The sequence below is a fragment of the Parasteatoda tepidariorum genome, chromosome 3 (assembly GCF_043381705.1).
Source record: "Parasteatoda tepidariorum isolate YZ-2023 chromosome 3, CAS_Ptep_4.0, whole genome shotgun sequence".
Classification (NCBI taxonomy): Eukaryota; Metazoa; Arthropoda; class Arachnida; order Araneae; family Theridiidae; genus Parasteatoda; species Parasteatoda tepidariorum.
Genome location: NC_092206.1, coordinates 69851005 through 69877966, shown reverse-complemented (window position 1 = coordinate 69877966; position 26962 = coordinate 69851005). Strand labels below are relative to the sequence as shown.

Genomic DNA, 26962 nt, shown 5'->3' with positions numbered 1-26962 from the left:
ATGATATAAGATACCGTAAGTAATTAGAAAATTTTATTTCTAATTAGTTACGGAAAATTTATTTAGTTAAAATTTTATTTCCCTCCCTTTCATGAAAAACACATGTATATCGAAGAGAAACTTTTGTAAAGTAAATTTAAACAGAAGTAAAGAAACTCAATTTGAGCGTACTTTTAAAAAATGCTATTATAATACTTGCAAAATATCCTACAATCAAACAGATGAAAAATCCAATGCTAGAAATCCACATGTAAGATATAGGAATCTGCAGCGTCCTACATAAATATAAAAAAAATAATCTAAACCGGCAATATAACAATAAAATAAAAATTAGTAACGAAGTGCATTTAGAAAACTACGCATTTCTAATGTAAAGTACCAACTAATATTTTTTAATATATGTGAAGTATGCGACAATACAGCTCAACCTACAATGACTACACATCTAGTCTCTACTGTTATAAAGTCTCACGTAACATCAGCCATGAGTCTATGGCTTGGGACTTAGCTCGAAAAATTCCATTGCCAAATAGAATACCTTCTAATGTTTCTTCTTAAGCATGTTAATCTTGTAGAAAATTATGCACAGTGAAAAAATATTGTTAAAATTACAAGAATAACTTAAAACTCACCCAGTTTCTGTCGCTATGGGAATAACAATAAGCTCGATAGTTTATACCGAAGCGTCTAGGAATAGGAGTCATGGTCTTTTAATTTTATCTAGTAATTTTGAACATATTTTGAGAACCATTTATTTGATTTAATATACCTTTCAGTTTTAATTTTTTACTAAATGCATAGTAAAAAGTACTTTAATTTAGAAAACCAGAATATCCGGAACCATAACGGGCAGTTACCATATGAACACAAAAGTTATCAAATATTTAATGGTTTATATACAATATATTTTAGTTACATTTAATTAATTTTCATTATCTGAATTATGCTTTTTTTAATTTAATTTTTATTTTACGAGAAATGCTACGTACAATACGGTAATTTTACCAGATTAATTTTCTCTGTATTCATATGACAGCACATTTGAATTGTTCTCTTTTGTTTAGTATATTTCTTTTCTACATTTTTGTAGCCAATTCTTATTATTTTTATGAAAAATTCTTTTGTAATCAACTTATTTTGTCTTAGTACTTTAAAAAATGCTCATTTTCATTTAAAACTATGTTTATTTCTTCTTTTTTCAAATTATTAAGAAGATACAAAAAAACTAAAAGTCAATTATTGAAAGTCAATTTACATAATTGTTATTGAAGCATAGTTGTTTACTGATATTACGATAAGCTGAATTATAAACTAAGGTAACAGAAAAGTTATGTTGCACTGATGAAGGCTGCCCTTTGAGCATCCGAAACAGCTGTCTGCTCATAATAATATTTTTGTGCTCTTTAACGTTGTTTGCCTTAGTTTGTATTTTGGCACAAAGGTCGCCCACTTGTGTATTTAAGCTGAATTATGTATTTGAGTTCTGACAAAAAACAATAAGTATTCTTGTTTGAGATTTTATCCCACCATAACTTCTATAGAAAACCTACATTATATTGATGGATTTTAAAATGTATTACAGGAAAACGGTTAAAGTTTAATTAACAATTCTTGGAATTAACTCTTATAAGACGTAATTTTTTCTATCCTGAGTTTCTGTAATTAGTTCAGATTTTTTCGACAGGTGGGTGATGCGGGTAATAAAATTGTAAATTAATTAAAAACAACTTACTTCTTGTTTCTTTCAGATATTTCAAATATATATTTCAACATAATTTCCATTCATTATAAGGTCCCAAAAAATGCTCATATGATTTTTTTCGATATTTTTTTTTCCTTTTTAAATGTTTACTATCTGCAGAACGTACATAATCTCTCAATTAAGTTATCAATAAAAATCAGAAACTTTGGAAAAACCTTGTTTGTTTATTTCTGCTGAAAGAATTGTTGATTAAATTTAACTGTTACATTTTCTGTTACAATTTTTTTTCAAAACCGTAAGTTTAATTTAGTACTGAAAAAAAAATTAAGAAATTCATCTTTTTTTAAAACTATTTTTCGGATACTTAACTCTTCTGGAGTTTCTATTGTAGAATTCGTAGGCTGAGAAGTAGGAGCTAAACTATAAGCAGTCGTTGAATTCATTATATCAAACTCTGGGCATTCATTTGATAGTGAAAGAAGAGCTGATTTTTCTTTCCTTGGAGAGAAGCTTAAGAAGGCAGCAATAGCAAGGCTTGTAACAAATCCAATGATTGTTCCCTAACAACAAAACACAAGTTGCAACAACCTTATGAAATGTAATACAGACAAAAGTATATTTTTATAATTTAAAAAAAAGTTGTTTTTTACGAGAAAATATTCAGTTATGAAAACAGAAGTTATTGGAAATTTATAATTAAGTCTAACCCCTTGAACATTAGACATTGCTTATTCTGAAATTTCAGATGTAAGCTTCCTGAATCAACAATGGTCTTCTCTCCATGTTATTTTATTGAAAAGTAGTGCGTGCATCAGGGAAATTTCAGTACAATTTGGCCGATTGGTCACTTGAAGGATTAAATTAATTGCAAAGTTGCAAAATTCCATTTCAATGCCTTTTTTTGAACACAACAAACTTTTATTTTTATCTTTACTTGATGATGACATTCTAACTTGCTTAGAAATCTTTCTTTATTTATTAAAAAAATAATGCTACAATGATATGTTACATTCTTTTGCGTGGAGCATGTCCTTTAGACAGGAAGGTAATAAACATGATTGATTCAAAGAGACATAAAAGGAGCAGTTAAAATGTTTCCACGTTTCCTATTTACTTAAAATAAGGTTTTTAAAATAAATGAAAAATAATGAGCTGTAGTAAATTCATCTAAATGTTTGAAAACTTTTGCTAAGCGTCTCTTTAAAGAGAAAAGAAAGCGGCAAAAGATCAATGACGTGTCCCTGGTCTCTTTTTCTATGGAGTTTTAATACTGGATCATTCATAGTGAATGCCTTTAAAAGATTTCTTCTTTTTTTGTAATTTGGGTTTAAGGTTTTAACAAGTCTCAATTATATATATTGTGCGCAATAAACTTCAAACCTTTAAGGTTAAAAATCAGAAGTATTGCATGTTTTTTTTCTTATTTTATTAGAAAAAAAAAGTATATTATAGAATCATCACTTTTCATAAAAATTAACTTTTAAATCATATCTCATTTCAAAATTCTGTTGATATGTTACATTCTGCTGATTAAAAACTATCCGTATTATTTGAAAGAGTCAATTTGATTTTCTGTGTTTTGATTGAGAAATAGTATCTGGAGAATATATAAGAAACACTTATTTTAGTTTGATATTTAATATTTTATTTCATCGAATTCATGTAATTTTTTAAACATTCTTATACTTTAACTGGATTCAAAATAAAATTGAAACCGGTAGATTCAGATTAATACTTAAGTGTTGCAATACTAATTAACCCATGGCAAGTTACCTCTTTTGATCGAGAACACGTGTTTTCCAACAAAGTTTAAGAAGAGATTACGTTGTTATGTTTTTCTTCAAGGCATTTATCTTAGCGAAAAGCTTTAAAAACTTGTCTTTGAAGAACATTCCAAGTTATGAAAACGGTCATGATGGGTCTAAATCTCTTTATTGGTATGAAAGCTTTGATCTGTACATCAGACCATTCATCTCCATCATGATCATTTAATTCATTTTGGATCTCCAGCGATGTCTGATGGATTTGAACGTCTATGCTTTGGTAGGTTGAAATTTAAGGCCAACTTTTAGAACCATATCACGTACAAATGGCGAAAAAAAATTTTACGAAGCTCATTCAGCCAAACCGCTTGGATTTTCAGAGTAATTATGACATAGTAAACTCTGTTTGTACACTTGGCCGAAATATTGTTTGGTAATTTTAATCGTGTATTGTAAATCTATGATTTAACGGAAGTAAAAAAAGGAATTGGTTTTGAAAAAGTTTGATTTCGTGCTGATAAAATTTAATGTTTGAAGAAAGTAGTTGATGATTAACAATAGTTGAAAAATGTTGATGAATCATTGTAGGCAATTACCATTATGCATTCGTCCAGTTATTTTATTCTCCAGAATGTGATTACCAGATTAACTGATCAAATGAAGAATCAAATTTAAATAATAAAAATGATTCATTTTTCTAAAATTATGAAGCTTCAAATTTAAGAATAATCTTAATTTTAAATATAAAAATACATTATCAAATTATAAGTTTGAAAAATAGCCCGGAGGCTGTGGCTGCAGGGCTAAACACCACGAGACACTTCAATTCACCCAGAAATCCAAACAGGCGAGTGTCATGTTTACGTTAGCACAGTTTTCACCAAGAAAAGTTAAGGAGGCCGGGATAGCCTGGTTGATAGGGCACTGGGCTCATGTCTAAGAGTTCGTGGGTTCGATCGTCGCCGGCCGAAGACTCCCAGTGTAGTAAATGGTGACTGATGCATGATAAATTTGTTGAGTCACAAAGTCCTCCATGTTCCCATAACAAATCAATACCTCTGGGGGTACTGATACAGGAGTTTCCGTGTCTTCTTGTTTGGTTCAAAATTACAAGACTACGGAGTTGAACATTAGTAGTCGTAAACCCGAAAGCGGGTCGGCTGTTCAACGACGGATGTTAAATAATATAAAGTAAATGGAAAGGTTAAGGATTCCATGTAATGGCTATTAATTTATTAAATTGAATACTAAAGCTCTTTTCTTAGATTTATGCATTCAAATCTGTTGGCGTTGAAGAAAGCATGAGAAACAATAGTGAATTTTAATGAAATTAAAACATTAGCTATCATATAACGGTTTTCGAATTTTATGCTAATGTGAAAGGAATCTCTAAAAATAGATTTTATTCTGCAATCATTTCAAGGCTGTGGTATACAAATATTACAGATTATAATAATGCTTTTTGTTTATTGAAAAAGGAATAAATAAAAATAATAATTTTGTTTTTAAATGATTAAAATATGTTTTGCATATTTTAGTATGAAAGTATTAAAAAGACATACCTCTTCATTAGAAGCCTTTGTGCTAACTGCCAAAATAAATACTCCTAGGTTAGGTCCAGCGAACATTCCATAGATTATCGCATTCATTTTGATTAAGCTTCCAATAGATGACATTACAAAAGCAAAGCCAATGCATATGGCTCCATATAACAAACCTATATTGCAATAAATGTACAATTAAATCTACATGTGGACAACAGAAAGATTTCATAAAAAACCTATTCAACAATAAATAAACACACAAATATGTTAAATAAATTTAAATGTTGCAAATTAAAAAATCTTATCTCTATTTACATAATTCTATTGTTGAAATTAAAGTAATGGCTAGGAAAGTTTAAAAATGCTTTATTAAATTTATAAGTTAAGTTGCATTACATTCATTTAATGTATTTATCTAAGTTTTACATATTTTCGAGCATCTGGAATGCATTTGATATTTGTTAACAAACGTTTTCGATATGTTTCACAATCGAAGTAATATTTGTTACACACAGACAAACACACATGCCATAATAACACAGAAGCTCCACACTTATTTATTTACTTTCTAAGAATATTAAATCATTTTTAAAAATATTTTTGGTGATTGTTCCTAAAATTCTGAATCTCAGGAGATATGGCGTTCACCTTAGGTGAACCGGTTTCAAATCCCAGGGAAGGCTTGCCGATATGAATCCACATCCGACTTACACCAACCACAGTGCTTACGTAAAATATCTTCAGTGGTAGACGGATCAAAGGTTAAAGTCCCTTTGCCGTCAGGCTAACCGTGGAAGGCTCTCATGATCTTCCTTTCCGTGTAACGCAAATGCAGGACAGTACCATCAAAAAGTCTTCCACATTGGCAAATTTCTCCCAATACTTGATCCAGGTGTTTCTTTGTCTTCTGGATTGGTGCAAAATTACAAGTCTACTGAGTTAAACATTAGTACCCGTAACCCTAAAAATTGGATGGGTAATTCAACGACGGTTATAAAAAAATATATAAAATTGTGAAACGTAGCATGTTCTAAAATCATGTATTTTCTTTTCTATGTATTTGTAAAAGGAGTGCGGGAGGTTTCTTGAGCATTAATTTGGAGAAATGTAATGTAATTTTGTGCGAAAAGAAAACATTAAAATAATATTTTTTTAAAAAAATTGAGTTTACAATACTTAAAATGCAACGAACACAATAAAAAATTTGTGAACTTAGATATAGCAAAGATTAATGTAAAGAAAATCTCTTTTATTTTAATGAAATCAATTTTTTATGGCATTATCGAAGCGTGAATGTAAAAAGACAAATTTGAAATAAAATAGATTGGTTAAAATGTTTTAACGAAGTGATAAAATTCTTAACAAAAATACTTCATAAAAATACTTTATAAAAATATTTCAATGAATAAAATATACCTGTATACAGATTAAAGATTTGCGACAAAAATTTTTTCACTTACTGTTATGACAAAAAATATTTATCTTCTAAATCTTATGTATAAGATAATTTAACAATCAGAAATATAATTATCAGAAATATATATGCTTGTTTTCTCCAACAATATTTAATACTGAAGAAAAAATGTACATTTTGCATTACCAAATTTACATTTTACCGAATCAACACTTTACGCATATTTTTGAAATTCTCGATAGCAATGAAGTAAGAAAATTTGCTCATATGTTAATAAATAGCAAATTATAATAAAAGTATAAGGAAGCAACAAGGTTACAAAAAATCAGATGGGGGTAAAAAATAAGTCCTCAAAAACGGATTAAATTGCCATATTAATATGAGGGGGTTTCTAAGGGACACTTCTTTCTTTTTCTCAGTGTGCTTCGGCAATGACACAAGTTTTGGTTTAATTTTTTTCTCCTTTTTCAGTTTTATTCGTTAGATTTGAAAAATATTTTTTTTATCTTTTATTTAGAAAAATATGCTTTGACATTTTAATATTTATTATTATTATTTCAGTACATTATCTTTTTCAAAGTTCCTAAAAATATACATTAAGGTTGGTCATATAGAAGCACCTTTAATATTTTTGGACAATGAGCTTATAAAACATCAAAGCTGGGTTGATTACGAAACATGAGAATTTTCTTATCTCCGTTTTTCAATTAGATTGGTCTTTTTACTTCCTTTTTCAGATATTTATCAGTTTTCATAAAGTTTTTTTTTTCCAGTTAAATATTGAATTTTGCACCCAATGCTTCCTTTTATTTTGACTTAACAGATTGTAAAAATATATATTAAAAGCAGTTATTGCGGTTCACCCTATTGCTGATTTGAAAGTTTTCCATATCATTTTTATAACTTACCATAAAGAACAGTTGTGTTGTTACGAATTTGGAAAAATGCGTATAATTTCGTAAAATTTTTTTGTTATGATTTTAAATATCTCAAACGGATTCTAAATAAACAGTTTAATTGTCATTGTAATTCTAAGTATTTAGAAAGAAAATAACGCATGACGTATTTCTTTCGAAAGAGTCGGTTTGGCGATATTTTTGCTAACTTGGCGGTGATTTTGGCGATGATCTAACTTGGCGATGATCGCCAACTAATTGGTATTCCTGGAAATTTTGAGTTTTTATATGATAGGACTAATATTTATGGAGGAGGCCCGGGATAGCCTGGTCGGTAGGGCGCTGGGCCCATATCCAAGAGGTCGTGGGTTCGATCCTCGCCGGCCGAAGACTCCCCGTGTAGTAAATGGTGACTGATGCACGTTAAATCTGTCGAGTCTCAAAGTCCTCCATGTTCCCACAACAAATCAATACCTCTGGGGGTACTAATCCAGGAGTTTCCTCGTCTTCTGGATTGGTTTAAAATTACAAGGCTACGGAGTTGAACTTAAGTAATCGTAAACCCATGAAATTGGGTCGGCTGTTCAACGACGGTTGTAAAATAAAATATTTATGGAGTTATATGAGAATTTTCTTGAACCGTGTCGAAGGTTCCGGGGTTTCCTTGCCAAATCTTTGTGAGTAGGAGTTTGTCCCGCAGGGTAAAGTAGTAGAGAGTATTAATCTGCTTGTGACTGTAATAGTGTTCTGCTTTGTGAATTTCTAATTAATTCATTGAAGCGTCTGAGGTTTCAAAGCTTCTGATCCGTTGTGAACTAAACTGTTATTTGAGCTGTAATTGAGCGCTAGAAATAGCTGTATTTTCTGTAAGAGACTGCTAAAAAATTTTTACAGCTCTAAAGGCTGTCTTATTTATCTCCAACCGAAACGGACCCCTGTGCTCTCATCTCCTACTGTCTCATTTCATAATTTCTCAGTTTCTCTGTAAATGCTATACTTACTCAGTACTTAAACTCACAGATAATTTTTGTTATCAAAACTTCGTGAGAGATATTTGGCCTCATGGGACGGATAAAATCTTCAACTGTTACAGCAGCTAACGAATTCAAAATAGATGAAATGGTACTTAAGGATGCGCTGAAAATTCCTGCTATGCACAATCCTGGCAACGCTGGATAAGCCTGCATTGTTCTCGTTATAAAATATGGCATTATCTAAAACAAGCAAAAAATATCTAACTACCACAGATGTGATTAATATCTTTCAGTAATTTTTATTCGAAGGAATTTATGTAAATTAAAAGTATGCTAATAAAAATTATTCTATATAAAAAGTATGTAAACTAAGAATATTCTATTGTTTTACTAATTCCCCAATTATTTTCGAGCTTCTTTTTCTCTACATGAATTTTAAAATATAAGGATTCGATAAAAATTTACGAAGCGAATTACAAGTGTTTTTGAAAATTTGATTGAATTTCAAATACTTAAAATTTCATAGGCAATATATATTTACGCTCGGGAAATGTTTGTGTTTTTTGCAACTAAAAATATTCTATTGTCTTATCAATTCTCCAATTATTTTCGTGCTTCTATTTCTCTACATGAATTTCAAAATATAAGGATTCGATAAAAATTTACAAAGGGAATTGGAAATATTTTTGAAAATATGAAAGAATTTCAAAGATTTAAATTTTCATAGGCACTATATATTTACACACTAAAAATTTTTGTGTTTTCTGTCATGTTAAAGTTTTATAAGAACGTGAACGCATGACATTTAGATTTAATTAACAAGCATTTATTTGGTATAATTAAATGTGTTTAGAAGAATAAAAATTCGAAGCCCAGATGAATATTTGGTTATCACGATATATTATCAGGGCCTGTCCGAGATGTAAGCCTGATAAGTGGTTGCGTAGGGCTCCCAGTAAAGGAGGCTCCGGTGCGTGGTAAGGCTAGGTTAAAAGAAAAAGAAACTTTATGCGATGTTATTTTCCCCTTTTTTTATTTTATTTTTGAGCGAAATATTTGAAGAAGGCATTTTGAACATCATCCATATTTAAACATTTTTCAAAACACAAAATTTTTTATAGCGATCTGTATATGGAAATCTGACAGTGTAATGTCGGGTTATTATGATAAGAGACTGAAGTACTGCTTCCTTTAATCATCCAATTTTACACTATAATTCAAAACCACACTGTGCAAAACAATCCCCGAAAATAATATTATGAGTCGGGGGGGGGTCTCCAATTACCCTCCAGATTTGCCCGACATTACACCATCAGATTTTCATATATTCTGATCACTACATTATTTTCTGAGTGACAAAAATTTTTTTAATATGAATGATATTTGAAATGCCTTTTTCAGATGTTTTGCCCCTTCCCCCAACCAAAAAATGGTTTTTAAGAATCCGGCATTTACATTTTCAACACTTAGATGGCAAAATATATCTGACATTAAAATTACTACCACTTTTAAATTTTCCAGGTGCGTAAGGGCCCTGTGTAGATTTTGATTTATTTTTAAAATCGTAAATAAGATTTATTTAACTCCGCTCATATTTATTATTATCCTTAATGGAGGAGGGCGTCAAAAATATTTTTGCTTGCACTTAAAAATCAGCTCGGACCAGCCCTGGATATTATAGGCTTGCGAAATCTACAGATGAATTGACCTATAGCAAACAATTCTAGTGAACAAGAGTAGCAAGAGTGTATTGCATTCGATTCGTGGTGTATGATATTATGCTTGTTTTAAATCGAGTTCGAAATTTAGGTGAAAATGCCTGAACTATAGTTCTGCATCACATAGTACATGTTATTAAAATATATGTGAAAATAAGAGCTATTTTTAAAAATTCCATTAAGGTAGAAAAAAATAATATTTAAAAGAGAAAAACAAAATTCGCACACTTAGACCGATACTTATCAATATTGACCAAATCAAAATAGGAATTAAATTCAGTTAATAGTCAGTAATCAGTCTCATGTGATAGATTTTGAAATTAATCAGTCAAATTTAACATCGATTTTGTTTTTTCTCAATTAAATATTCAATTGCGAATTTTCTAGGGGGTATCTGTAGATTGTTGTTCATAACAATTAAGAAAATGTATATTAATGGTGATTATTACTTGAGCATGGTACTAATACTACTTTTAATAGTAAATGCGACTTTTATTAGGTATTTTACTTACAACATTTTATTAAGTAAGGAAATATATCTTACTTGATCGGCAGCTTGTATAGGCTTGTTTGGCGCTGTTAGTGGATCACAATGGCGAAAATAAGCATAGAAAATTATTCCCGTTAGACAGCAAAGCACATGTAAAGCAACGATGAGTGGTATACTCCAAAATATTGTTCTGAAATATAACCCAAGTTGAACTTGGTAAGAGTTAATTTAACAACACTAAATGTTCCAAATCTATTATATTCTAAATTAATGGAATACGCTTATAGAAGCAGCTGTTTTTCATAACTGAAGGTCGGAAACCTTTTATTTTAATTCTCGGAGCTTTTTTGCATGCGGAGAATTTTTACACAGCTCCACGTAGGTAAAAATACAACTTTTTATATAGTTTTAACAGGAGCTTCAAAAATGCGTGTTAAGGGTGGTGATTACAAAGCATTTTGTAGTTTATACAGAAAATCATTCTTAAGTACTGTACACCAGTCTTTCAAAATAAATAATAAAATTAAAATAGCTCCTGTATAGGATACCCATGCATTTGCCTACGCTGTAAGTAACTACTATTTTCCATCTAAAATTTGAACTTATATGGTTCATGTCGTTTAAATATACGCTTAAATAGCATAGGAAGTTAGCTAAAAAACTCACAAAATCTGAACATCCAAAATAAAGTTGAAATCTACAAAAAACTGTTATGTACTTCTCGTGTTGTATTTTGGTAAGAGTGCGAAATGGAGGGGGAAATTTGCATACTGCTATTTAGATAGTTACACCTTAAGTATAGAGGGATAATACACATATTGTACAATTCGACTAATAGCTCATAAGTAATGAGGGCTGTTTGAACAAGAAGTACAATTTTGTAATTATACCTATTTACACATCTGACATGGCTATCTAAAAAAATGCGGTATCATTTTCGTCACATTTTTTCATGCAAAATCGATTGAAAATAAACCTGGGACAATAGGGCAAACAGTTCAAAAATTGAGAATGCTTTTACTCAAAAAAATATTGCTTTTAGCACGAACAGATATACACTTTATATTGCTATCTAGCAGCTATGTGCACATTTAAAATATGTTTTCTGATGTAAGTTATCATGTGGAATCGAATGAGATGAAATTTCAAACGATAGGATAAATAGTTTAGAAATTAAAATGGTTTTCATCACACCATGTAAAATTACTAAACAGTAGGGGAGAGTGGGGTCAATTGTAACAGGGTACGATTGTAACAGAGCAAAAATTTCGAGTGTCGGGTTCTAGATTTGGCTCCTAGGTGGTGCACAAAGTGTATTTAATAAATCTACATGTACACCCCTGATGGCAACCATTTTTATGTACTTTTGAAAGAGTTGCATCACAAAAGATATTTTCACGCCACGCAAGTACTTTTTTTGGTATTAGAATATTATATTGTAACAAAGTAATTTTGTTTAAACAAATAAAAATTAGTAACCGAATATGTAAGTGGACACTTTAATTAACATTTCAATAAAAAAAAGATTAGTTTTGCTAATTAACTAGCATTGTTTTTAACAAATGAACCTGAAATGGCGTCTTGGGGACAATTGTAACAATAAGTAAAGGGACGATTGTAACAGCTGAAAATAAATAATCTTATGTTTACAAACCATTACTTAACTCTTTAAAAACCACCAATAGTTTCCTATATCATTTATATTATGTTGCATGCGCATTATTTTATTTGTCACCTTTCACAGCATAAATTAAAAATTTTAACCCCTTAAAGTTAAAAGTTTAACCCTTTAGGTTTCTGCTCATTATTATTTTTACTCCGAAAATATCACTACTATTTTGATCAATAAAAAATATATCACAACTATGATATTATGTATAATTAACTATGTTTTAGTTGAATTTATGAACTGTTACAATTGACCCCGTAAGTGGGGACAATTGTAACAACTGCACGACTGTCAAAAATTGTTAATAACTAATATAATAATATTTAAAATCAGGTATTTATTTTTTTTTCTAGTAGAGGATAGTCTACTTAACTCGTCTGTCAATTAATACTAATAATATATTGGATTTTTTGTTAGTTAAAAATAGTTAAGTAAAAAATGTTACAATTGACCCCACTCTCCCCTACTTTCTCTACAGTAAAACCATTGCAGCTTTGGAAAAATTAGTGCTATTGATTCACTTTAGGTCAAATTCAATTTAGGAAAACGCAATACATGAGAAACTATAAGTCACTCTTGTCTATATAACTTTTTACCAAGCGTAAACAGTTGCAAGTACAAAACTATGCTTTGTGTACCTAAAAATTTTATAACTTCAGCAGATTTAATCTAATTGTCTCGTGTTTGATTTGATTTCATTCAATATAGAACATTAAATTAGCAAAAAATGTTTAATTTGTTGGGATAATCACTAGATAGTTATCCAAAAAATGTACATAAAGCATGTCAACAGAAGCACTTTTTTTTTTACATTGAAACATTTGCAGCTTTTCAATTATTAATCCTTATTGTACCGGATTAGGAACTAATTCAATATGAAATAATGTGTAGGAAACAATTTGTTTCGATAGCGATAGCAATGTTAGAGGAGTAAGTAGGTGCTAAAATAGATAAAAACAGGTTGGAAGTTTTAATTTTGGATTTCAGGTTTTGAGCTACCTCTTTTTCTTTATAAAAAAAAGTAGTGTTCTCATTTTTTAGAAAATATATTTCAGAATTTTTGATAAAAAAACGTAAAAAAAAATTGTAATCTTACTTTCGTGATTCACTTAAAGACTTCAAAGTGAGCATTCTTTGAACTTGTACTTGACTTCCTCCATATGACGATATTGTGACTATCATTCCAAGCAGAAAAATGTTTATCATAGTGTACTGAGATGCCATGTCCATCGAAAACCTGTTTAAGTGAACAGGTATTATTATAAGTAATTTTATTCCACAATTTCTTTCTGAACATAAAGTTTAAAGTTGATGCCTAAGTTATTGTTTAAAGCAAACTTTTAAATTTTTTTTTTTTTTTTACATTTTCTAGTTTTTTAAGAATACATTTTAGAAAATGATTGTTTAATCATGTTCGTGCATGATTTGTAAAATAAATTTTAAATATCTAATGGTTTTTCTTAGAGTTAGTTAATTTAAGCACATAGAATTGAGCACTTAACGTTTTTGATTTTGATGACATTTCCAGGATATGTTCTTGATGTAAAAGTATTAGATACGTGTTTTTTTATTAATATTATTTCGAAAAAAAAATTTCTTATGATTTTGGGGGTCATCTAGAAGATTCCCTAGAATTTTGAAAAGAATACTTTCTGGGAAATTAATGAACCACGGCACTCACCATTATTTATTTTACACTGTTTTCAAGGTAATTATTAAGATATACATATTTTCAGTGAACCATTGTGGTGAAGGTCAAATGTAATTCAAAATCTTAAAAATAATACTTAAGAATCTTTGAGTTTGACCGAAAAAATCTAATTGAACCACAAAAGTATACATTTCTGTGAATACATACTAATCAGTAGTACCTAAAAAAATCAACTTATGGTTAATGTACAGTTCAAAAAAATAATAATAAATAAATAAACGGGCCATCCTGAATAACTTTTTATCTAATGACCGGATCTTCATGCTCTGTGCCTTAATCTTAACGGTTCAAAGGGGGGAATCCAAATATGATAAATAATTAGGGCAGACGATATTTTAAGTTACGAAATTATATACAAAAACATACTTTCTCTGAATGAACATACCATTTCACTGAATAAACTTACCTTTGACGGATTCGGGTTTTTGACCCACAAAATATAGAAGATTGCCTCAATCTGGGAAATATTGTCCCTAAGTTTATTCAGGAGAGTGATCCCAAGTTTGAAACCCTTAATGTTAATTTTATTTCCTGCATATTTTATCAAGTCTGAAGAGTTCTTTAAGCTATTTAAAAAAAAATTGCAAATATTTATAAAAATTGTTTATCCAAAAAAAGTTCACGCAAAAAATTACTTTCAGTAAGTATTTATTATTTTTTAGTATGTTATTTAATGAAAAATATTCGAAAAAAATTTGAAATGTAACGTATAATTTTGTTTACATCATTTTAAAGAGTCTAATTTTAGATGACAGAGTACGAATAATTCCTAAGAAATCAAAGTTTAAAATTACCACATTTTTGAAAGTAAATTTCTCAGGAACTATTCCGCTGATTTCGTTCAGATTTTGTACTTTGCCATATGAAATTAAATTTTTTGAAGTTGGTTAGACATATTTTTCTCAGAATTGAACTTCCTTGCAACAAGAAAATAATATGCTTCATAGACTTACTTCGGTAAAAGAATTCGGCCTCCGTCGTATGCTTCTTTAAAAACATTTTCAAGACCATCAAGATCAATAGTTCCTTTTATAATTATTGCGAACAAACAAATGAACATAAGAACAGCTTGAAACGAATCCGTCCACAACACAGCTTTCATACCACCCTAGTTAAAAAAATTTAATTTCAATATGGTTTATTGCTAAGCTAATAACTACTAAAAAAATTCTGCTTAAAATTCTGCTGAAAAAATTTTCAATTCTGCTTACTATTTAAGTGTTGAGTTTTGCAAATTATTTAACTCATAAATTTAATGAAGAAGAAATTGATGTTTTTTCTGTCATTGGTGTTTTTTTTAATAAAAAGGATAATAATAATAGTATTAATAATAGTAATAATTTCAACGGTAATAATAATTATAATAATAGTAATAATATTAATGGTAATAATAATATTTGTAATAATAATATAATTATAAATATCTGCGTATCGTTCAACTACAGTTACAGAACTCAAAGCGGTCTGACTAAATACTAAAAATAAGAGCTTTGAAAGATTTCTTTTTCTCCATTTTTTCCCCTAAGAAAATTTGCATTAGGTTTTCCATAAAAAATACTATAGTATATTCCTATGGGTTTTGACTATGGAAAAGTTTTGCCATACACTATTGCCATCAGCGAATGGTAAAATTTGGCCATAATCTTATGACAAATGTTTGACATAAACGTATGGCAAATATTTGCTATACGTGTATGAGAAAAGTGTTTGGAAAAAATTTTACTATATGTAAAAACGCCCTGGGATATCCTATGGAATTTTTATAGCAAATTTTTACCATAAAATTACGGCGTGCTGTAACTTTTGATTAAGGTTTTCAAAGCCTATGGTAACATTTCTTCACAGCCATATAGAAGTTAATCATACTATTTTACATAGATAAATTTATACTTAGACAATAATAAACACGGGTCATTGAATTGCAGTGAGCTTTGGGTACTTTTCACAAGAATGGTTATGCTACAAGAATAATTATAAAAAGAGAAATTAAGGTGAGAGATTAGGTTAATAAAAATATGAAAAAAGACAATAATTATGTAAGAAAGCGAAGAACCCTTACCGGACAATAACAGGTTAATTTAAATCGAAAAAATTAATTCGAAAACAATAAAGGTATTATGAGTAACGAAAGAAGAATAAAATGGAATGGATTTACAGATTTATGGGTTCATTAATCCAAAATCAATCAAAGCATCAGAGATCAAATACAATATCCCTGAAAGGCACAGAATCTAACATTTGATGTTAACGAAATTCACACAACGTTATTGTAGCCGTGAGAGCTAATTTTTTTCTAGATTATCAAGTTGTTCATAAAATAGACTAAGCTCAAAAATTTACTAAAACATTGCTGAAACCAGTAGGATATTGATTAATTTCAACAAGTTCAAAAATTGATTAAGTCAGAAATTCGAAGGAAAAAAAATAAAATAACTAACCCCAAAAGTTAAATAACATAAATAAATAAATAAATAAAAAACTTTAAAGTCTCTTTGACCGAATTCGTCGAGGTATCAGTGTCACGCTCAGGGCTTGTTGTCAATTTGTCTGCCATTGAAATTTTTGAAGTTGAAAGGCTGTTTTTTCATTGAAATTATCAAACATAATTTTAAATAACTATAAATTTCAATAAGATTGGCGAACATTATTGAAAAGTACTATTGTTTTTGATGGATTGGTTTAATTAACGCAAAATTGATCTGGTTCGTCAGAGAAGCAGTAAAACACGCCTGCTTCTTTCCGAACCATGGTCCACTCTCCCGTATAAATGAAGCATGCGTGTAGTGTGTTTCCGTTAATTTGCCATGTGCCTATGGTACTTCCTATTAATCCTCCAATGAGGCTGCTGTGTACCTCCATATAATACTATAGTAGTTTCTATGGTTATAATAGGCTTATGGTGTCTTGCCATATGAATACTATGCAAATTTCTATGGTAATCATAGGCGTATCATGTCTTACCATATAAATGCCTTGCAAATTTCTATGGTTACCATGGGCTTAAGGTATCTGACCATATTAATTTCTATAGTTGACGTAAGTTACCATAGATTACTAGGGGCTTGTCTATGGCAAGTTTTCCAGAGGTTTATCAAACTTCCTTTAAATGATTTTCGCCAATGTAATCGTAATTCAACATTTTGCACAACGTGTGTGTTATATAAAACATAACTTGATCCTTGAGTTATCTTTCTAATGAATACTTTACAGGGAATCGTAAAAAATACTTTTAAAAACTGTAAATATTATAGTCATGATTTATGGGGACTTATTCTGTGAACATATCCGAAATATATCATTGGAAAAATAAAATAATACAATCATTATTTTTTTTTTTTTTACATTTATCATCTTTTGGCGAAACCCCATGACTTAAATTTACAAATAAAATTATTTAATGACTGAAGTTTTATTAATTATTTTGAAAATATTTAATGAAGAAATATAAATTGAAATTTTTCATGGTATCGTTTTATCTATTATGTAAGACAGTTATATTTACAGGTCTGGAGCTGCATATAGTCATTTAATTTGAATTTTAGTGTACGTATAAACTGAATATACATGTAGGGGAGAGTCGGGTAGCCCCGCCCACTTAAGGAGTTGTGCTTATATTTCTGAATAATATTGAGTAATAATCAATATTTTTGTATGTTTCTATTGTTTTATCATCTAATTAAATAATGCAAAAAGAATAAATCAAAAAAAGAATAGTTTAACTTAAAAAAATAGAAATTTAAAAAATTTGACTACTGTATTCAACATATTTTCAAAACTATTGTTTACCATGTTACCAGCTGCATAAAAACTTGAAACTTTGAAAATAATCTTTTTTTAATAAAACAATTAATGTCCGATGGCCCATTGACTTGAAAAAATATTCTATACATATGAAATTGACAGTGGGCGGGGGTACCCGACACTCCCCTACTGAAACTTAGTTGTCACTGAAATTAAGACATAAAATGACCGAAATAAACGTTGAGAATGGTTATTAGAGAGAGATATTTCTTCATTGCTGAATTTGATTAGTTTTTTTTCTTTTCAAAATATTAATGCAATTTTTCATAAACTTATTCTTTTCATTGCTCATTCATTATCCATTATTGTTATTAGAAATTTTTTTAATTTTGGTTTACTTTCCTTACAAACATATTAAATACATAATTTCATAAAAATAACTAAATTTTAAATAAATAATGGGTAATTAATCAAATATATATTTAATTGCAGGTTTCGAAAATCGTATCTGGTAAAAAAAATCTCTAAGCCCCTGTAACTCTTCTACGGAACTCTAGGGTTCCACATAACCCTGCTTTAAATAATCCCCTTAATCGCTTCGGGAACCCCTGCTCTAAATAACCCCCAGTGTTCAAAAATCTCAAATAGCTAATAAAATTAGAAGCATGATATTTTAAACACTCAATAATGTTCTTAACTCGAAATATTTATAAGTAAACTATATTTTGAAAGTCAAACATGTACAGGTTAAAAAAATAAGTTTTTTTCTTCAAAGTACATTATAAATGTGAGCAAACTTTTTTTTATTTGAACAAAAATAAAGTTACTTTTAAAAGCAAATAAAAAAATTTCTTACCAAAGTGCAGTAAAAAGTGCAGACTACTCCAATAGTAATAATAGACACCCATAGAGAAATGTCCGTAACAGCGTTCAAAGCTAAAGCTGGTGCGTATAGGGTGGCAGAATTGAATAAAATCTGTTTAAATATAATAATTAAATACGTTTGCAAAATAATATAACTCAAAATTAATATTTATTAATATGTAAATTTCATAAGTTATCAGTTTAAATTATTAGAGATCATTTTTAAATTGTAATCTTGCAAGCAAATACGTTAGGACAATCCGATGGCAACTAATGACATGACATGACGCCTTTTAAAAAATTAATTTTGTTATTTGCTAAAATACTTCTAATTATGTTCTTTATTGTTCTGTATGAACAGAAACTCAGTATTTAAATAAATTAAACTTCTTTAATTGTATTATAATTTCCTAATATCTAATTTTTCATTGTATTATCAGCACATCAGTGCTTTTAAAAATACTCTTCACCACTTTTAACTAATTTCACCAATACGAATCAAAATAAATAAATTTGCATTTAGGTATTTTAATATTATGGTATCATTAAAATGTCCGTTTGTGGTGATAGATCAAATTTTCTACTTTTATAGAAAGAAGAAACGTGTTTACTTTCAGATCTGAAATTTTGCATTATGAGAAATACGAATCACTAGGTTAGTTTGTGGATGGTCGCTTGAGCATTTTACTCCAAAAAATTTTTTCAGTTAATAAAATTATTGATTAAAGAACCTCAATCATTTTGGTATCGACAGTTTTGCCAATTAAGCGTAGTTCTATGATGAACAGAAGCATCAGTTTTTTTCAACTGCAGTAGTACTGAAAATAGTCAAAGTACTGCCACCTAGTAAGTCAGATGTAAGGTCCGTAAATTTCGTCAAATTGTGTTTCCTTTCACGCTTCGTCTTACCGATTACTTATAAACCTTATCTCCCACTATATTAAATTAATATACAACAATTCATAAATTACGTTCATGCTGATGAAATTTCAAATTTTATTTTTAAACTTTAACAATGTACTTTGGTGATAAAAATTTTATTGGCGTGTTTTAAGGAATATATCGAAACAATATGAAACCAAAATGAGCACAAGACAATATCGCAGGAAGTAAATAGCATTTTTATCTCTTCTTTTTAATTAACGTAAGATTAAAAAACATATTAATAAAAATGAATTATATAAAATTATTCAGTCTGTTTTTATTATATAATAAATTGTTAAATGAAATTTTATAAAATTATTCAAATTATTCAATTATAGCCAAATATGTGATGAACCGTGTTTTTCGCTCCTCCTTTGTCACAAGCTTACACTATTTAATTACTTATCCATCACGTCAAACCAGACATTATTTGAGGAAATGGGAAATATTAGCGCCATCTAGTGAGTTAGAATAACTGACAAATTATTTAATTGTCTAGTAAGTCAATGGGCATGGAAATACACGTTGTGCCCTCGCCAATCACATGTATTTAGTAACAATCGAGCAAAATATAATTCTGTAATATCTGATATCGTAGGGTGGGTGATTCTTTGGAAACATGGCGATTCGGACCAAAACATTTCTTCAAATTTAAAGTCTTCAAAATAATCTAATTTTTGTGTATACTTATTTAGTTACATGTATTAATATCTTATCAGTGTAGTTTATTGACATTTTCTCAAGAAAAAAAATAATAAAATAGAAATTCACCAAATCTTGAATGACAGGAAAATGACATATTAGCCTAGAAGTTTCAAAAACAGTCATTTTAAGCTAATAGTAAGAACTCAACTTAAGCCTTTATGTTAGATGGACCATAAATTGCTTATGTTAATTCTTTTTATCCACTGTAAAGAGAATCAAAAATGTTTTTGTTGCTGATATGTATAGAATAAAAATGTGTACAATAATCAATCATTAAATAAAAAAATACCTTTGATTACATTCAAGCATATTACAATCATACATAAACTTGGTATTAGGCTAATATTTGCTTTCCCTCTTTACAGTATACTGTTTAAAAAAAATTCTGGTAACACTTGAATGTCCTGGCATTTATAAGCCAGGAAAATGACAGCCAAGATAATGACAAATTTGCTATTTTATAGCATTTAACTTTACTTTAATTTAACATTTTGGCCTAACACATTTTGGCCTACATTCCGCAGAATACAACACGATTTCTTGACATAACTGAGATAAATCTATGTAGTTTATGTTATTAATGATTTCAAGAAGACAGGAAAATGACAACATAAATACCTACTCACCTTGAAAAAATTTTTGAAATAGATTTTGAATCAGAAAGTTGGTTCTTTATTCATTCGACAAGACATGTTCAGATAGGAAACATCTAATCAATCTATTAACATAAGATATTGATTGTTGGCGCTATCTACTTCGGTTATAAATCAATAAATAAAAGTAGCCAGGAAAGTGACAGATTTTCATGTGACAAACAAATTATGGACAGAAAAAATTAGTTTAAACGCAGTTTTTGTAAATAATACCATCTGCGTATATTCTAGAAATGCTTACAACGGTTGAGACAAAAAAAATTAGATATTAAAAAATTCATGTGAAGTTTGGAAGCTAATTATTATTGGAAATATTGTTAATAACATACCAGAAACATGACATTTTAAAATTCAATTAAATTTTATCAATATACAAAACAGTCGATGCTAGTACAAAGTCATTTTAAAATGCTAACAGCAATGCTATTTATTAAAATTTTAAAAAAAGTTCTTTTAGTAGTATAGTATTAGATCTTGGAGCAAGAAACTGTAAATTGTCATATTTCGTGAGAATCACCCAGCTACCATTAATGGGGCTATGCGTAAGAAAAATTATTTTAATCTTGATAATAAGCTTCATTCTGCCACATAAAGGTGCAATAATTCATAAAAAAGATACAATTTTCTTTTCCTACTGTTTTTAAGTTTAAATTTTGGAATTGATTCATATTCTCATAATTTTTTATTCATATTCTGCAACCACTCCATTAGACATAAAATGCTCACAGTTATAGAAGAAGCTGTTTTCTGTGTGGAGTTCTAAATTACATAGCTTATCTCTAAAAACCACAATAAATGTACAATTTCCAAAAATCAATTAAAATTTTAATTGAACTTTATGAGCAATTTGGTCAGTCAGAGAAACATTTTTAGTTCTTATAACTACAAAAAGACGTTCTTACGTTTACTACCATGAAAGCTGCTGATAATATTCTTCTTAATACTTTCCCAAATCTCTTCTCCAAGTACTGAAATAGGATTGAAATGAAAAAAAAACGAAATGACAAAACATAACACAAATTATGTTAGAGAAAAATTACTTGTTGGGAATGAAATTTTTTTCACAAAATTGTGTTAATATTTGGTAAATATCAGATATAAATCACAGTATTGAAAATATCGAATGTTATTTGAAGTTATGAATGGCGTTTCACTGAAGTACTTTGGTATAAAATAGATACCATAATTTTTCACAGTGTAAAGAACAAAGTTTTAGCTCGAAAAAGTAAAATTTTGTGTATATTATACATTTTCATTGCGTATATTACACATCGTTATATTGTAAATTTTTTTTAAAAAAAAACTGATGATTTTTGTTTGTTAATTATTGTAAATGAAGAAAAATCATACAGTTTTTTGGCAAAAAATAATCAGTTTTCTCCGTTCATTTCTATTATTTCTCAATTGGGCAAAGCACAAAATTGGATGGCTTACAATTTAAGCTTTGCCCGCTTCAATCACAGAAAAAGCTGTTGATCCCTTTGAATCTTTGCATGCATAAGATATAGTTTTAAATTAACAGTTAGATTATTTTTATTCCCAAACTGGAAATATGTACAGAAACACTATTCAATTTACCATAACACATTTACCATTATTCAATTTACCACAATTTCACAAAACCACATTTTCGTATAATGTTTTGATAAAGTTTCATACCTTGCACTATAATCTGGTCGAATAACCCTTGCAATAATTTTAGGCGTTTTTGAGATTTATTTGAGATTTTAGGTGGTAAGGTTGATTTGAGGTTTATTTGAAGTTAACTTCAAAAACAACCTTAAAAATTCACCCTCTCAAGGATTATAATCAAGGTGTATGCAATTGTTTTTTTAAGGCTGTTTGGAGGTAAATAGTATATATTATTTTTTCTACACTTCAACCACATAATTGCGGTATGAACATTTTCACGTGGTATTAACTAAAATTATTGATGAACAATATATGATGTTGATTTTGTAATGTGCTGCTAAAATTGAAATTAAGATTAATAGAGGAGGTTATTTTCGATGCAAAACATAACCTCATATTCTACCTCAGGTGTACTTTTTTACATCTTCCAGTTTCAAAACAATACATATTTTTTGTACAAAGTATTCTTCACTTGTATGTATTTCAAATAGTAGTTACAATCATTTGAAGTACATTTATGACTGTTTTGACTACACAATAAGGAATTTTAAATGCCCATTTTTCACATTTTAAAAGCTAACACTTAAAAATTTTGAATTTTCATAAGACAGATGGCAGATTTCATAAGATAAAAGGACTTGCTGGTTGAAATTCATGTTCTTCTCTCTATTTATTCGAGAACGATAGTTAAAAAGTAAATAAAGAGAACAAAAAAAAGTTTCCATATTCTTTAACTGAACTTTTTTGTTTTGATATTACATGAAAAAAATGCTATCATTCTAACTTGAATTCTCTTATTGAAATAATCTACTTGAAATTTTTACAAGTAGTTAAGAAAAAATTGCTACTGAAACTATTGCCTTGACACTAGATATTGTAAATAACAAAGTAAACTGACATAAAATCATGAACTTACGTTCTTGAATTTTTTTGAAGTAAACTATAAAAAATTAAGATTATAAACGTAACCTTATTAATACAGAACCTACTTCATAAACAGTGGATATATCACTGGCAAAGTAAACTGGCAGGAAAACATACGCGGCTATTATTGGTCCAAGAATAAATCCGATGTTCATAAAAAGCATGTTTGTTCCATATAAGTAAGTGTCAACAGGAATCCCCATCAGAGTTGTAGCAGACATGAATGTGGCCATTGTAGATAATATGACAGGAAACACTGGCATATTCCTTCCAGCTAGAAGGTATTCTTTATTGGTATTACCATTATTGATGAACTGAAATAAAAGACCAATGATAGAAGATATGACCAACGCTGCCCCAATCACAATGTAGTCTGCAAAGGTGAGAGTTAGCTTTTCAGGATACATGATTAGGAATCTGTAAATGAAAGAAGATTTTAATTCTTAAGTGTGGCTTAGATGCCTACTTCAAATTTTGTTTCTTAAAAAGAAAAAAGTTTATTACGAAGGTGAAAACTATGCTCTTTTTAATTCAAATTGACGACTTTTGGTCATATTTAACACACAAAATTTAAAAAAAAGAAATGAAAAGAAAGAAATCTACAATATTAAATTACCCCAAAAAAAATACACATTGCATAATTTTATAGCTTCATGCACTGTAAAAAAAGGGGACTCAAATAAAAAGAAACTTTCTTCGTATTTGGTGAAACTGATTTCTAGCAGAGCCTGACTAAGGCAGGGGCATACAGGGCAGTCGCCCCAAGCCCCCACACCTAAGGGGGCAACCAAATCGAATAAAGAGTTTATTTTACATTTCCTTCTTTAATGAACTTTTCTTTAAAACAAAATATCTGTACAGTGTAAAAATCCGTCAGTTTTATGTTAGTTCTTCACTAATCTATCGTATGAACACAATCTATATTTCGTAAATCCATGGCTTTCTAGGACGGAATTCAGCTTAAATGTTATAACTATGATGGACAAATTTGGCCAACCAAAAGCCTGTGTTTTTACATTTCGCAAAATGCGATATGCTTACAAAAATACAGGCTTCTGATTGGCTTAATTGAGCCATTGTAATTGCGAAATTTCTGCTGAATTCCGCCCTAATTTCAGCAAGGGAATGAATTTTTCGAACCTAGATGAGAAAGTTAGCAATCAGAAAACTGCATTTGGCATGATGGACATAGAATTGTCAGAAAATCAATAAGAAGGACAGAATGATATTTCGTCTGACCATTGGGGGGGGGGACTTTACAGCCTCCCTTAGGTTCTAGACAATTTTCCTGTTATTTGTTATACTGAGATGAAGAATTTAAATACCTTCATAAAGTTAGATTCTTCATTACTTAAAAAGTGAAGCAGAGGAAGTTTTAGCCTCGGGCCCCACCTAGGCTAAGTCGGGCTTCGATTCCTACCATATGCTCTAAGCAAACATTTCGTCAAAGTAACAAAATAACTATCGTCACTTCTTGGAGGAAACGAATTTCCTCAAAATTAAAGAAATATTTAGCCCTATCCCCCCCCCCCCAAAAAAAAGTCCGCAGTACTTAAAACTTTTCTAATAATCAATTTATTGTGGCACAATATAGGTGGCATAATGTATAACAAGGACAAATGGAACAGCGAATTAAATTGTCTAGAAATAAGAATCTCTTGCCGAAACCCGGATATTAGAAAGCCATCAACTTCTTGTTACCAAGCCAATTTTTTGCCCAATATACATGCCGTTACATTTTCTTCGAATGTCTAGTTTTTATTCTAGTTTTATCATTCTAGATATAAAAGAAATGCACTACGGTAAAGTTTTGAGTTGAGGAAACATATTCGTCATATATTTGAGAGTTCGCGTTTCGTTACAAAACACGTGATTTCGTGGCGAAATGATTCGAAAAATTAACTAAATACTGCTAAGGGATTGATGAATAGTTAAAAGTCAGAGTTTTATTTCTCAGAGGGCACTTTTGAGAAAAATCCATTGAAATTCTTAATTTCAATGACGCTATTTCTCCTAATAAAATAAAACGACCCCTTTAATTTTGACATTATTTGAAAAGTATAATACTGCGAAATGTATTTACAGGCAAAACATGTAAATGTGTAATCTAAAAGCACGCATTTTTTGAAAACGAAAAAAGATGACGAATAATAAAATAAAAATTTTAAATATTAAAAAATAAAAGAAATTGACTTAACTCAAGTTTATTAACGTTTAGTAAGTTCATTAGTTTCGACAATTTTACTCTAATATAAAACTGATCAAACAAAATGTTGTTTTTCTTGGTGTAACATTCTAGTTTAAAGTTTAAAAATGCATTTCAATGATTAGGTTTAATTTTATCTTACTTTATTTCTAGACAAGGAAATTAAATTCAAATTCCTCAGATAATTAAATAGTATGAATTACAGAAGCATGTACGAGGTTCAGGTTATTGTTTACGCTTTGATATCAGTATTTTGAGTTATAGATTAATCATTATTTAGAAAAATAAAATTGCTCCGTTTTGCCTGCAAAAATATCACACACAAAATATATATAAAAAAATAAGTTAAAAGACGGATATTCGTCATGTCTGCTTAAAACAGATTTCATAATTCCATTTTAGCAATTACTAGGTTTTACTGTATTCCTGAAAATGATGCTAAAATTTGACTGAGTTTAGCTTTTAAACACGTACTTTTTAAAAACAAGTTTCAAATGAATGTAACTCATAATTGATTTTCCACCATCGCTTATAACATAGGTATTGTTCTTTTTAAATTCTTGCGACGATAGTTGCAATTATTTATCTTTTTCGTATTCTTTTTCTTAATTGTAAAAAGTGCCTTATTAACGAAATCCTTTAATGGTGCAGAAAACAGTAAAATATTTAAAAATGGCAGGCTATTTTCAAAAAAGAATTTCGAGTTTATTTCGTCAATTTATTAGCTTCTTTTTTCAATGTTACTTTTTATTCCTCAATTTCGACCAGTGGAATTTTAAACAGCTAAAAAATTTTAAACGAAATTTTACTCTTCATTACCACATGAAGAGTTTTATTTTATTGTTTTACACTATTATGTTTTTATGTGCACCTTTTTGGTTTAAGACTAATTTAAAAGAATCTATTCATAGGAAAATAAAACTCTTCAGAACCAGATACAACTGATAATAAGTTTTGGTCAATTTGTTTCAAAATTCTGAGATCTAAGTTATACTACGCATTGCTATGAATTTACAGCAAGTTTCGTCAAGTATGGCAGATCTTCTTTAGAGTAGTTTTTTGAAAGAACAGTTGTTGAATACTCTAACCAGACGAATTTATTTTTAAAACTCAGCGAGTATAAGCATACATGCATTAATCTTTTGATAAATATATAGTTAAATATACATATAATATAAGCTTAGATAGATATTACAAGTATATGTGTATATGTAGGCAAGCATATATGCTTACAGTAGCTTTATATTTCTTTTTCAAAGCATTAGATGCTTTAAGTGGAATTTATCCTTTGCGGGTAAAAATGATATGTCAAATTTTTAGCTATTCATCTATATAATTACAATAAAATGATTTTAAAAATCGATAAAAAAATTTATAAAAATAATCGGAAAGCAAAATAATAATGAGATATAATCTAATTGTGTCATCAGCT

At 29.1% G+C, this 26962-nt stretch overlaps 1 protein-coding gene across 3 annotated transcripts in view; it reads right to left on the bottom strand.

Annotated features, from left to right (window-relative positions):
* The window catches only part of LOC107444057 (putative sodium-dependent multivitamin transporter), a 32775-nt gene that overhangs the window by 4514 nt on the left and 1299 nt on the right, over positions 1 to 26962 (bottom strand). Inside the window, exons 2-11 of one of the 3 annotated variants that reach the window (XM_016058116.3) lie at positions 23390 to 23741; positions 21671 to 21736; positions 18479 to 18598; positions 14835 to 14989; positions 13267 to 13407; positions 10556 to 10691; positions 8338 to 8533; positions 5028 to 5182; positions 2072 to 2262; positions 172 to 275 (exon numbers count right to left, since the gene is read on the bottom strand). In XM_016058116.3, coding sequence (XP_015913602.1) covers positions 172 to 275; positions 2072 to 2262; positions 5028 to 5182; positions 8338 to 8533; positions 10556 to 10691; positions 13267 to 13407; positions 14835 to 14989; positions 18479 to 18598; positions 21671 to 21736; positions 23390 to 23731 — 1606 coding nt within the window. In that variant the 5' untranslated portion in view covers positions 23732 to 23741. The remainder of the gene's footprint in view (positions 1 to 171; positions 276 to 2071; positions 2263 to 5027; positions 5183 to 8337; positions 8534 to 10555; positions 10692 to 13266; positions 13408 to 14834; positions 14990 to 18478; positions 18599 to 21670; positions 21737 to 23389; positions 23742 to 26962) is intronic. The other 2 variants (XR_001584073.3, XM_016058117.4) reach the window with 2 other exon arrangements.